Here is a 14,358-nt window from a genome sequence, read left to right on the forward strand (position 1 = left end):
CAGCAGAAGGAGAAATGTGTCCTCCGCCTAAGGAGAAAAACCTTCAAGCTCAAGCTCTGAGACTGAACAATACCCGTACAAGGTAGGTAATGCCAGACCCAGGGACTTTCACAGGTTGACGGAATGTGAGTGAGAAGCTCCAAATCACTGTGTAATCTAGCGTGAGCCATTCTTCCTCCCTGAGCCTCAGTTTCTCCCTCTATAAAAAGGAGAGGACTAGGGCTTCCCTGGTGGCGCAGTGGTTGAGAATCCGCCTGCCGATGCAGGAGACACGGGTTCGTGCCCCGGTCCGGGAGGATCCCACATGCCGCGGAGCGACTGAGCCCGTGAGCCATGGCCGCTGAGCCTGCGCGTCCGGAGCCTGTGCTCCGCAACGGGAGAGGCCACAGCAGTGAGAGGCCCGCGTACCGCAAAAAAAAAAAAAAGGAGAGGACTAGACAGGATGTTTCCTGAAGTTTTTTTTTTTGGCATTCACATTCAGGGATTCCATGAAGTACCAGTTGGGGGTCCAAAGTGAGTTGTGGGAAGGAGGCCCTCGTGATGTGATTTGAGCTCATAGTAATATGTCTTCCAGGCTCTCTATCATTTTACTGTCGTGTCTTCGTTAGATTTCTCTCATTGGTGCTTTATGTTAGAGGAGAAAATTCTACCTAGTTAGGGTCTAGACCATCATTTACCCGTCTAGGGTTTTACATGCAACCCATGGATTATCTTGTAATTCTTGGTCCCATGGTAAGGGTTTTATTTGGAGAGGTGTGAGAGGGAAGAAGAGGTTACCAACTGTCTTTCTCTTGAGCAAGAGGGCAAGAGAAAGCAGAGAGAGATGTAAGTAAATACCAGGAAGTCTGAGCTGATAATAATAGCTCCTATTTTTTGAGAGCTTCCTATTTGCCAGGCAACCCTGTTAAGTGCTTTATATATTTTATCTTGCATCTAATTCTTGCAACAACTATGCCAAATGTGAATTGTTACCCCATTCTAAGAAAATAAGAACACCTGTTCCCAAGGACATATGATAAGTAGCGACAGAGCTAAGAACTGGCTGCTAACTGCACTGCTCCCTTTTAATTTTTTTTTTTTTTTTTTTTTTTTTTTTTTTTTTTTTTTTTTTTTTTTTTGCGGTACGCGGGCCTCTCACTGTTGTGGCCTCTCCCGTTGCGGAGCACAGGCTCCGGACGCGCAGGCTCAGTGGCCATGGCTCACGGGCGCAGCCGCTCCGCGGCATGTGGGATCTTCCCGGACCGGGGCAAGAACCCGTGTCTCCTGCATCGGCAGGCGGATTCTCAACCACTGCACCACCGGGGAAGCCCCACTGCTCGCTTTTATAACCACTAATCCAGACCCATCTGGGAGGAGGCTGAGTCAGCTCAACTAGGTGTCCTTACAGTATTTTGTTTTCCTCAGTTCTTCAGAGGTCCATGAACCTGAAACTCTTCCCTCCAGTAAAAGATCATAATGGCATAGTTTCTATGTCCATATCAATATGGACATATCAAGCCAAACATTTTAACAAGAAGTTGATCACCTTTAGCTGTAGTTTATTGACAGTGCTGTCCGGCGCCGTGACATTACCTGTTGGTCAGGACCCTAGGATGATTCCTGACGGTCCCTGAAGTGTCCTACATTCTGCAGCTGAAAAACACCGAGGCGACGGAAGAGAGGTGGGATACGTGGCCAGGGAAAGAGCAGGGGCCACATCACATACACCATAGGAGGGACTCTGCAGCTTTTAATTTTTTTTCTATGGGAGCCAGGAAAGACATTGGTAGGGATTCTTTTTTTTTTTTTTTTCTCCTTTTTTGAGGATGTGCGTGTGAGACACAATCTGACTGATCTTTTAAGAGGATCTTGCTGACTCTGCTATATGGAGAATAAACTTGAGGAGAGAAAGTGGAAGCAGGGAGAACAATTAAGAACATATTGTTGTAATCCAGCCATGAGATAGTGGTAGCTTGGACTAGGTTAAATAGACATACAAGGCACATGGGACTGCATCACTTTGTATGAAACCTGGGTGTTGCTTTTCTCTCTTAAGTAAGTTGGTTTTCTTGGGGCTTCCCCCCTGGTGGCGCAGTGGTTGAGGGTCCGCCTGCCGATGCAGGGGACGCGGGTTCGTGCCCCGGTCTGGGAAGATCCCACGTGCCGCGGAGCGGCTGGGCCCGTGAGCCGTGGCCACTGAGCCTGCGCGTCCGGAGCCTGTGCTCCGCAACGGAAGAGGCCACGACAGTGAGAGGCCCGCGTACCGCAAAAAAAAAAAAAAAAAAAAAAAAAAAAGTTGGTTTTCTTTACCTCTGGGGGCAATTAAGACATTTGATGTTACTTATTTTACTATTTATTCCATTGCCCACGAATAAGAGGCTCCAGGAATTCCCCCCGAGGAGTTGATATTGCCTTCCTATCTCTTCCTCCAACTTTGTTGAACACCAAAAGAAAATGGAGTGGAATAGATCCCTGCCTTTTTGGACCATCTTTGTTCTGTTTTAGTGTTCGCTACACCAAGACTCTGATGTCTATTCTGGACTGTAAGGAATATAGACATATTTCTTTACCCAAGGATCAGGCACTCCTAAGAATATTGTGGCATAAGACACTGAACCAATAGCTAAGGCTAGGTTTTCCTTGAGTCACATGAGGGAGGGTCCTGTAGTACTTTGATCTTCACTAGAAGAATGTCATTCATGTATTATGCTCTTTCCTTAGTTGCTCTCCTTCCTCGGGTTCATCCCATACTCGTGTTGAGGGAGGCTCTTCCTCCCTTTCTGGCCTGAGTTTCAGTCTTCATTCAACCACTCACAAATTGTGTTTCTTTGGCTAAGTAACGTAAGCTCTCTGAGTCACAGTTCACTACCTCAGAGTGTTACAGGAAGCATTAAATGAGGCGAGGACTATACCATGCTTACCATAGTCCAGCACACAGTAGAAGCTGAATAACGCACAGCAGTATCTGCTGTTTTGCTTGGTGGGTTGAAAATGAAAACAGTGAACATCACGTAACCACATGCTTCAGTTGCTTTTAGGCCACCAGACTATTTCACAGCCTCTTTGGGTTGTTTTGGGTGCCTTCCTTGTTTCCATTTCCCTGCACCAGTAAGGGAGCCCCATCTTGCTTCATCTCTCCTGCTCAGTTCTTCTTCCGGGGTACAACCCTCCCTTTTTTTTTTTAAATTTTGAAACCTGATTTTTATCAGAAGTTTATTTTGATTTTATTATGTTTGATGCTAGTGAGGGATAAGACAGACATGAAAGCTTTTGAGGATAGATTTTTAGAACTGAGAGATGAGCAAAACTGACAATTCATATTCTTATCAAATCCTTTTGACTCTTACAAAATAGACGTTTTCTTGAATTTTCTGACATCTTCACATCTCATCCTGCCCCAAACTTGGAGACTCTAACAAACATAAAAATTTTTTTAGAAACATCTTTATTGGAGTATAATTGCTTTACACTGTTGTGTTAGTTGCTGCTGTATAACAAAGTGAATCAGCTATAGGTATACTTATATTTCCATATCCCCTCCCTCTTGTGTCTCCCTCCCACCCTCCCTATCCCACCCCTCTAGGTGGTCACAAAGCACCGAGCTGATCTCCCTGTGCTATGTGGCTGCTTCCCACTAGCTATCTATTTTACATTTGGTAGTGTATATATGTCATTGCCACTCTCTCACTTCGATCCAATTACCTATCCCCCTCCCTGTGTCCTTAAGTCCATTCTCTACGTCTGTGTCTTTACTCCTGTCTTGCCCTAGTTTCTTCAGAACCACGTTTTTTTTTTCCTTTAAATTCCATATATATATGTTAGCATACGGTATTTGTTTTTCTCTTTCTGACTTACTTCACTCTGTATGACAGACTCTAGGTCCATCCACTTCACTGCAAATAACTCAATTTTGTTTCTTTTTATGGCTGAGTAATATTCCATTGTATATCTGTGCCACATTGTTATTCATTCATCTGTCGATGGACACTTAGGTTGCTTCCACGTCCTGGCTATTGTAACTAGAGCTGCAATGAACATTGTGGTACATGACTCTTTTTGAATTATGGTTTTCTCAGGGTATATGCCCAGTAGTGGGATTGCTGGGTCACATGGTAGTTCTGTTTTTCGTTTTTTACGGAACCTCCATACTGTTCTCCATAGTGGCTGTATCAATTTACATTCCCACCAACAGTACAAGAGGGTTCCCTTTTCTCCACACCCTCTCCAGCATTTAATGTTTGTAGATTTTTTGATGATGGCCATTCTGACTGGTGTGAGGTGATACCTCACTGTAGTTTTGATTTGCATTTCTCTAATGATTAGCGATGTTGATCATCCTTTCATGTGTTTGTTCGCAATCTGTATATCTTCTTTGGAGAAATGTCTATTTAGGTCTTCTGCCCATTTTTGGATTGGGTTTTTTGTTTTTTTGATACTGAGCTGCATAAGCTGCTTGTAAATTTTGGAGATTAATCCTTTGTCAGTTTGCAAATATTTTCTCCCATTCTGAGGGTTGTCTTTTGGTCTTGTTTATGGGTTCCTTGGCTGTGCAAAAGCTTTTAAGTTTCATTAGGTCCCATTTATTTATTTTTGTTTTTATTTCCATTTCTCTAAGAGGTGGGTCAAAAAGGATCTTGCTGTGATTTATGTCATAGAGTGTTCTGCCTATGTTTTCCTCTAAGAGTTTGATAGTTTCTGGCCTTACATTTAGGACTTTAATCCATTTTGAGTTTATTTTTGTGTATGGTGTTAGGGAATGTTCTAATTTCATTCTTTTACATGTAGCTGTCCAGTTTTCCCAGTGCCACTTATTGAAGAGACTGTCTTTTCTCCACTGTATATTCTTGCCTCCTTTTTCAAAGATAAGATGTCCATATGTGCGTGGGTTTGGCTCTGGGCTTTCTGTCCTGTTCCATTGATCTATATTTCTGTTTTTGTGCCAGTACCATACTGTCTTGATTACTGTTGCTTTGTCTGAAGTCAGGGAGCCTGATTCCCCCAGCTCCGTTTTTCTTTCTCAAGATTGCTTTGGCTATTCGGGATCTTCTGTGTTTCCATACAAATTGTGAAATTTATTGTTCTAGTTCTGTGAAAAAATGCCATTGGTAGTTTGATAGGGATTGCATTGAATCTTTGGATTGTTTTGGGTAGTATAGTCATTTTCACAATGTTGATTCTTCCAATCCAAGAACATGGTATACCTCTCCATCTGTTTGTATCATCTTTAATTTCTTTCATCAATGTCTTATAATTTTCTGTACACAGGTCTTTTTTCTCCTTAGGTAGGTTTATTCCTAGGTATTTTATTCTTTTTGTTGCAATGGTAAATGGGAGTGTTTCCTTAATTTCTCTTTCAGAGTTTTCATCATTACTGTATAGGAATGCCAGAGATTTCTGTGCATTAATTTTGTATCCTGCTACTTTACCAAATTCATTGATTAGCTCTAATAGTTTTCTGGTAGCAGCTTGAGGATTCTCTGTGTATAGTATCATTTCATCTGAAAACAGTGACAGTTTTACTTCTTCTTTTCTGATTTGGATTCCTTTATTTATTTTTTTATTTTTAAAATTTTTCTGTGGTATGCGCGCCTCTCACTGTTGTGACCTCTCCCGTTGCGGAGCACAGGCTCCGGACGCACAGGCTCAGCTGCCATGGCTCATGGGCCCAGCCGCTCCGCGGCATGTGGGATCTTCCTGGACCGGGGCACGAACCCGTGTCCCCTGCATCAGCAGGCGGACTCTCAACCACTGCGCCACCAGGGAAGCCCCCTTTAATTTCTTTTTCTTCTCTGATTGCTGTGGCTAAAACTTCCAAAAATATGTTGATAATAGTGGTGAGAATGGGCTACGTTGTCTTGCTCCTGATCTTAGTGGAAATGGTTTCAGTTTTTCACCATTGAGAATGACGTTGGCTGTGGGTTTGTCATATATGGCCTTTATTATGTTGAGGTATGTTTCCCTCTATGCCTCCTTTCTGGAGGGTTTTTTATCATAAATGGGTGTTGAATTTTGTCAAAAGCTTTTTCTGCATCTATTGAGATGATCATATGGTATTTCTCCTTCAGTTTGTTAATATGGTGTATCACATTGATTGATTTGCATATATTGAAGAATCCTTGCATTCCTGGGATAAACCCCACTTGATCATAGTGTGTGATCCTTTTAATGTGCTGCTGGATTCTATTGCTAGTTTTATATTGAGTATTTTTGCATCTATGTTCATCAGTGATATTGTCCTGTAGTTTTCTTTTTTTGTGACATCTTTGTCTGGTTTTGGTATCAGGGTGGTTGTGGCTTTGTAGAATGAGTTTGGGAGTGTTCCTCCCTCTGCTATAATTTGGAAGAGTTTGAGAAGGATAGGTGTTAGCTCTTCTCGAAATGTTTGAAAGAATTCACCTGTGAAGCCAACCCATCCTGGGCTTTGTTTGTTGGAAGATTTTTAATCATGGTTTCAATTTCAATGCTTCTGATTGGTCTGTTTATATTTTCTCTTTCTTCCTGGCTCAGGCTCAGTAGATTGTGCCTTTCTAAGAATTTTTCTATTTCATCCAGGTTGTCCATTTTATTGGCACATAGTTGATTGTAGTAATCTCTCATGATCCTTTGTATTTCTGCAGTGTCAGTTGTTACTTCTCCTTTTTCATTTCTAATTCTGTTGATTTAATTCTTCTCCCTTTTTTTCTTGATGAGTCTGGCTAATGGTTTATCCATTTTGTTTATCTTTTCAAAGAACAAGCTTTTAGTTTTATTGATCTTTTCTATGGTTTCCTTCATTTCTTTTCATTGATTTCTGATCTGATCGTTGATTTCTTTCCTTCTGCAAACTTTGGGAGTTTTTTGTTCTTCTTTCTGTAATTGCCTTAGGTGTAAGGTTAGGTTGTTTATTTGATATGTTTCTTGTTTCTTGAGGTAGGATTTTATTAGTATAAACTTCTCTCTTAGAACTACTTTTGGTGCGTCCCATAGGTTTTGGGTTGTCATGTTTTCATTGTCATTTGTTTCTAGGTATTTTTTGATTTCTTCTTTGATTTCTTCATTGATCTCTTGGTTATTTAGTAGTGTAGTGTTTAGCCTCCATGTGTTTTTATATTTTACAGTTTTTTTTTCCTGTAATGGATATCTAGTCTCATAGCATTGTGGTTGGAAAAGATACTTGATACGACTTCAATTTTCTTAAATTTACTAAGGTTTGATTTGTGGCCCAGGATATGATCTATGTTGGAGAATATTCCATGTGCACTTGAGAAGAAAGTGTATTCTGTTGTTTTTGGATGGAATGTCCTATAAATATCAGTTAAGTCCATCTTGTTTAATGTATCATTTAATGTTTGTGTTTCCTTATTTATTTTCATTTTGGACGATCTGTCCATTGGTGAAAGTGGGGTGTTAAAAGTCCCCTACTATGATTGTGTTACTGTTGATTTCACCTGTTATGGATGTTAGTATTTGCCTTATGTATTGAGGTGCTCCTATGTTGGGTGCATAAATATTTACAATTGTCATATCTTCTTCTTGGATTGAACCATTGATCATTATGTAGTTTGTCCTTCTTTGTCTCTTGTAATAGTCTTTATTTTAAAGTCTACTTTGTCTGATATGAGAATTGCTACTCCAGATTTCTTTTGATTTCCATCTGCATGGAATATGTTTTTCCATCCCCTCACTTTCAGTCTGGATGTGTCCCTAGGTCTGAAGTGGGTCTCCTGTAGACAGCATATATATGGGTCTTGTTTTTGTATCCATTCAGCCAGTCTATGTCTTTTGGTTGTAGCATTTAATCCATTTACATTTAAGGTAATTATCGATATGTATGTTCCTATTACCATTTTCTTAATTGTTGTGGGCTTGTTATTGTAGGTCTTTTCCTTCTCTTGTGTTTCCTGCCTAGAGAAGTTCCTTTAGCATTTGTTGTAAAGCTGGTCTTGTGGTGCTGAAATCTCTTAGCTTTTGCTTGTCTGTAAAGGTTTTAATTTCTCTGTCAAATCTGAATGAGATCCTTGTTGGGTAGAGTAATCTTGGTTGTAGGTTTTTCCCTTTCATCCCTTTCAATATGTCCTTCCACTCCTTTCTGGCTTGCAGAGTTTCTGCTGAAAGATCAGCTGTTAACCTTATGGGGATTCCCTTGTATGTTATTTGTTGCTTTTCCCTTGCTGCTTTCAATATTTTTTCTTTTTATTTGATTAATATATGTTTTGGCGTGTTTCTCCTTGGATTTATCCTGTACGGGACTCTTTGTGCTTCCTGGACTTGATTGACTCTTTCCTTTCCCATAATAGGGAAGTTTTCAACTATAATCTCTTCAAATATTTTCTCAGTCCCTTTCTTTTCCTCTTCTTCTTCTGGGACCCCTATAATTTGAATCTTGGTGTGTTTAATATTGTCCCAGAGGTCTCTGAGACTGTCCTCAATTATTTTCATTCTTTTTTTCTTTATTCTGCTCTGCAGTAGTTATTTCCACGATTTTATCCTCCAGGTCACTTATCTGTTCTTCTGCCTCGGTTATTCTGCTATTGATTCCTTCTAGAGAATTTTTAGTTTCATTTATTATGCTGTTCATCACTGTTTGTTTGCTCTTTAGTTCTTCTAGGTCCTTGTTAAACATTTCTTGTATTTTCTCCATTCTATTTCTAAGATTTTGGATCATCTTTACTATCATTACTCTGAATTCTTTTTCAGGTAGACTGCCCATTTCCTCTTCATTTGTTGGGTCTGTTGGGCCTTTACTTTGCTCCTTTATCTACTTTGCTCCTTTATCTGCTGCGCATTTCTCTGCCTTCTCATTTTGCTTAACTTACTGTGTTTGAGGTCTTCTTTTCGCAGGCTGCAGGTTTGTAGTTCCTGTTGTTTGGGGGGTTTACCCCTAGTGGGTGTGGTTGTTTCAGTGGGTTGTGTAGGCTTCCTGGTGGAGGGGACTGGTGCCTGTGTTTTGGTGGATGAGGCTTGATCTTGTCTTTCTGGTGGGCAGGACTGTGTCCGGTGGTGTGTTTTGGGGTGTCTATGACCTTATTTTGATTTTAAGCAGCCTGTGTGCTAATGGGTGGGGTTGTGCTCCTGTCTTTCTAGTTTGCCATGGGGTGTCCAGCACTGGAGCTTGCTGGTCGTTGAGTGGAGCTGGGTCTTAGCATTGAGACGGAGATATCTGGGAGAACTCTCGCCAATTTATATTACATGGGACCAGGCGGTCTCTGGTGGTCTAATGTCCTGAACTTGGCTCTCTCACCTCAGAGGGTTGGGCATGACACCCGACCGGAACACCAAGACCCTGTTAGCCACATGACTCAGAAGAAAAGAGAGAAAAAAAAGAACAATAGAAAGGAAAAAAATAGATAAAAAATAAAGTTATTAAAATAAGAAATTAAAAAATATTATTAAAATAAAAAGCTTTAAAAAGTAATTAAAAAAGAAGAGAGCAACCAAACCAATAAACAAAGCCACCAATGATAGCAAGCACTAAAAACTAAACTAAGATAAATATAAAAATTGGAAACTGGTTAGTCACATACAGGAAACCCCAAATCTACAGTTGCTCCCAAAGTCCCCCACCTCAATTTTGGGATGATTTGTTGTCTATTCAGGTATTCCAGAGATGTAACATACATCAAGTTGACTGTGGAGATTTAATCAGCAGCTCCTGTGGCTGCATGCCGAAATTTCCCTTTCTCTTTTTTGTTCACACAGTTCCTGGGGTTCAGCTTTGGATTTGGCTCCACCTCTGCATGTAGGTCACCCTCTGCTGTCTGATTTTCGCCCATACAGGAGGGGGTTAAAGGAGCAGCTGATCCGGGGGCTCTGGCTCACTCAGCCCAGAGAGAGGGAGGGGCATGGAATGTGGGGCGAGCCCGCGGCGGCAGAGGCCGGCGTGCTGCACCAGCCCGAGGCGCGCCGTGTGTTCTCCCGGGGAAGTTGTCCCTGCACCACGTGACCCTGGCAGTGGCAGGCTGCACAGGATCCCGGGAGGGGAGGTGTGGTTAGTGACCTGTGCATGCATGCATACAGGCTCCTTGGTGGCTGCAGCAGCAGCATTAGCGTTTCATGCCCGTGTCTCTGGTGTCTGCACTGATAGCTGCGGCTCACACCTGTCTCTGAAGCTCGTTTAGGCGGTGCTCTGAATCTCCTCTCCTCGCGCACCCTGAAACAATGGTCTCTCTTGCCTCTTACGCAGGTCCAGACTTGTTCCCACACTCCCTCCCAGCTAGCTGTGGTGCACTAGCCCCCTTCAGGCTGTGTTCACGCAGCCAACCCCCGCCCTCTCCCTGGGATCTGATCTTCGAAGCCCAAGCTTCAGGTCCCAGCCCCAACCCGCCCTGGTGGGTGAGCAGACAAGCCTCTCCGGCTGGTGAGTGGTGGTCGGCACCGATCCTCTGTGCAGGAATCTACCTGCTTTGCCCTCTGCACCCCTATTGCTGTGCTCTCCTCCATGGCTCCGATGCTTCCCCCCAACCACCCCAAGTCTCCGGCAGTGAAGGGGCTTCCCACTGTGTGGAAAGTTTTCCTCCTGCACAGCTCCCTCCCAGAAGCACAAGTCCTGTCCCTTTTCTTTTGTCTCTGTTTTTTCTTTTGCCCTACCCAGGTATGTGGGGGAGTTTCTTGCTTTTTGGGGAAGTCTGAGATCTTCTGCCAGCGTTCAGTAGGTGTTCTGTAAGAGTTGTTCCACATATAGATGTATTTCTGATGTCTCTGTGGGGAGGAAGGGTATCTCCATGTCTTACTCCTCCGCCATCTTGAAGGTCCTCCCAAACAAAAAAGTTGAAAAATACTAGCAAGAAAAAATTTTCAGCAGCAGGCTTGTGGACAGCCAGATACTTTTGGAGATGGAGCTGACAGGAATCAAGCTCCAAGATTTTCTCAAATGGAGAAAGCAAACCGAGCTCGCAAGATGGCAGCTGCTGAGCCCGTCCTGGGAGGAGGTCGCCCCTTTTTAAAAATGCCTTTCAATGCCCCGTTTCTTCTCTAGTTTTAGCCAGATAACTTACTGAGGATTCTCTCAGCATATTTTCACCGTGTGTATGTCTTCAAATTCTCATTAAGAGAAAAATTGGGGGGAAGAAAGTAATTAATCTATTTCAGCATGGACGCACAAGAGGAAGAAGGAATAATAAGAGGAATAAGAGATCTTTCAAAGTAGTGTTCAAAGCAGAGAAAATCTTGAGAGTTTCCTCTGCCTCGTTGTATAAATGTGTTATTTAATTGTTTGAGATTGCAAGCTTCCTGAGAGTGAGAGCCATCTTTCTTCTTTCACATGTCCTGAACTGCCTAGGCACGTGGTAGGTACTTAATAAAACATTTGGTCAAAGCATTGAATTAAAATAAATCCTTACCTCCTTCTGACAAAAACGTTTGCCAATGGAAGGAAAACTGGAAGACAGAAACAAGCAAGCTGGTGAATCCCCATATATTATATTTGAACTACGTTTGATAGTGAGCTGTATTCTCAACAGCTTCCAGATTTTCACTTTGGTCTCAGATGTCAGAAATTTCAAAAAATGTGTGTAAAAATTCATGAAGCTGTGGGATTGAGTGGAACCATAAGGCCTGAAATAATTCAGAAGCTTGTCTAGTTCAGACAAGAAAATATCGATGACATTCCCTAGAAAGGGAGAAATATCAACGGGACTGGCATATCTGGGGAATAAAAGAAGAAAACAAGAGATTCAGGAGCAGAAGTTCACTTGAGAATTTCTAACATAAAGGCATGGTGAGAATGGGGTAATGATTAGTCATTAATATCTATAGATGGTTATTAATGCTGAAGATGGTAATTATTTTTTCAGTGTGGTTTCCTTGAAACAACATACTAGTTGGAATAAAATTATCTGGTTCTTGTTCTGAATCCATTTCTTATTGGATGGCTTTGCTAATTCGCAACCTCTCTGAGCTTCAGTTTTCTCACTTGTAATATGGGAATCGTAGAATTTTTGTGAGGTAGATTGAATCATAGAGTGGGATACTGAATGAATAAACATTTACTATATTAGCAAACAAAGAAATAAAGCAGTCAGATATTATGTGTGAAAGAGTTCTATCAACAGGCAAGTGCTAAGTAAACATGAAGGACTGGTGTTATGATTGTTTTTGTTTTGTCACAGATCTCTTCTCTTAGATCCATCTTCTTTGAGTGGAATCCATGGTGAGTAAAAAAAAATGTAACCGAGTTAATTTTCACTGGTCTTTTCGAGGATCCAGAGGTGCAGAGAGTGTGCTTCGTGGTGTTTCTTCCCGTGTACTTGGCCACGGTGATAGGCAATGGCCTCATTGTTCTGACGGTCAAAGCCAGTAAGAGTCTCCATTTCCCCATGTACTTCTTCCTTAGCTACCTGTCCCTGGTGGAAATCAGCTATTTCTCTACTATTGTCCCTAAATTCATCACGGACTTACCAAGATTAAAACCATCTCACTGGAGGGTTGTCTGGCTCAGATATTCTTCTTTCACTTCTTTGGGGTCACTGAGATCCTCTTGCTTGTGGTAATGGCTTATGACCGCTCTGTGGCCATCTGCAAACCACTTCATTATATTAACATTATGAATCGTCACTGTGTCATGTATTAGTGGCGGGTTCCTGGCTTGGGGGCTTTTTTCATTCCATAATTCAGATTCTCATCACCATCCAATTGCCCTTCTGTGGTCCCAATGTGATTGACCACTACTTCTGTGATCTCCACCCATTATTCCAAGATTGGCTGCACTGACCCCTCTGTGGAGGGGGTTATTGTGTTGGTCAGTAGTGGCTTAATTGCTCTGTGCTCCTTCCTCATCTTGGTGACCTCCTACATTGTCATTCTGGTCAACTCGAGGAATCATTCAGCAGAGGGAAGACGCAAAGCCCTCTCCACCTGTGCTTCTCACATCACGGTGGTCACGTTGTTCTTTGGACCCGCCATCATCTTCTACATGCGACCCTCCTCCACCTTCACTGAGGAAGAACTGGTGGCCATGTTCTACACAGTGGTCCCCCCCATGCTGAACACCGTCATCTACACACTCAGAAATGCAGAGATGAAAATCGCTATGAGGAGGTCGTGGGGCAAAAAGGAGAACTCAAGGGTGGAGTGAAAATGGAAAAGTGATTTTAAAAAGTGTGTCTGATTATTCTCTGTTCTTGAAATGGATTTTAATTTTAGTGAGACATTCAAGAATGGCAGAAACAAATGTAAAGACTTAATGTTACTGCTACTGTGATTCTCCTTAGTAACCAAAGACTCCCCACTAATCTGGTGTAATGACCAAAGGACAGAGGTCAGATTGGTTTCATGATATCGAACAATATCATGAGATTAGGAAATATTAAGACTTAAGCTAAGTGAACATGCAAAGGAGAACATTTTGACAAGTGTTTTAGAGGTTAAATCACTTATTCTTATGATCACCTTCCTTCCTTCTTTTTATTCATCTCTCCCTGCCTCCCTTCTTTCTTTCCTTACTTTTTTTTCCCTCCTTCCTTCTTCATGCTCCCCTCTTTGTTCAACCTCCCTAGCAATAACAATCAACATTTCATTAAAAAAGGAAACAAGGGCTTCCCTGGTGGCGCAGTGGTTGAGAATCCGCCTGCCGATGCACGGGACACGGGTTCGTGCCCCGGTCCGGGAAGATCCCACATGCCATGGAGCGGCTGGGCCCGTGAGCCATGGCCGCTGAGCCTGTGCGTCCGGAGCCTGTGCTCCGCAACGGGAGAGGCCACAACGGTGAGAGGCCCGCGTACCACAAAAACCAAAAAAAAAAAAAAAAAAAAAAAAAAAAAGGAAACAGAGGAATTATCATGGGATATTTGGGGAGGAGGGTAACAATCTGATCTACTCTTTCGACGTGGGTAAGCATTCTTTGAAAATTGCATCCAGGGATTTTTCTGTTCTTCTGGTTGTTTTGGCATCTTGTACCATAGACATCTGATCACAAGTACCAGAAAAGTCCCTGGAGCAGTTTCAGTTCTTGTGACATGTTGGCACAAAAGATAGTCCTTAAATCTTCTCTCACAATGTCTACCATCAGTAAATTAAAAAAAAAAAAAAAAAAGGTCATAGATTCTAGCTATCAATAGGGAAAGGTCAAGTCAAACATTTTAACAAAGCTTTATCTATAGTAAATAAATATAGAATGTAGGAAATTCTTGTTAGGCATAACTTGAAGAATGAACGGGTGGTAAGTAATGTCCAAGTACGTTTCTATGCCGTACTCTGTACTTTATTCTAACCGATCAGGCTAGGTCCATTTCTCGTCATGCCTATTAGTGTTTCTTGGTGAAGTAGGATGAGACAGACTGTGTCGACATTATTGTTTCATCTCTCAGAAACTCCTTTCACCCAACTGACCCATCATTGTGGACAATTTAGAGAATATCATAAAATTTGCCCCTGTTGGCTTTAGGATTACACAGACTGGCTTTG

At 42.0% G+C, this 14,358-nt stretch overlaps 1 protein-coding gene across 1 annotated transcript; it reads left to right on the forward strand.

Annotated features, from left to right (window-relative positions):
- The first annotated feature begins 14 nt into the window (after positions 1 to 14).
- LOC131759687 (olfactory receptor 4B1-like) lies at positions 15 to 13,030 on the forward strand. Its single transcript, XM_059069103.1, is given in 6 exon segments — positions 15 to 82; positions 2,485 to 2,522; positions 12,112 to 12,348; positions 12,351 to 12,506; positions 12,509 to 12,648; positions 12,650 to 13,030. Coding segments are annotated over 6 exon segments (1,020 nt in total).
- Positions 13,031 to 14,358: the final 1,328 nt, after the last annotated feature.

The sequence above is a fragment of the Kogia breviceps genome, chromosome 7 (assembly GCF_026419965.1).
Source record: "Kogia breviceps isolate mKogBre1 chromosome 7, mKogBre1 haplotype 1, whole genome shotgun sequence".
NCBI classification, from domain to species: Eukaryota; Metazoa; Chordata; class Mammalia; order Artiodactyla; family Physeteridae; genus Kogia; species Kogia breviceps.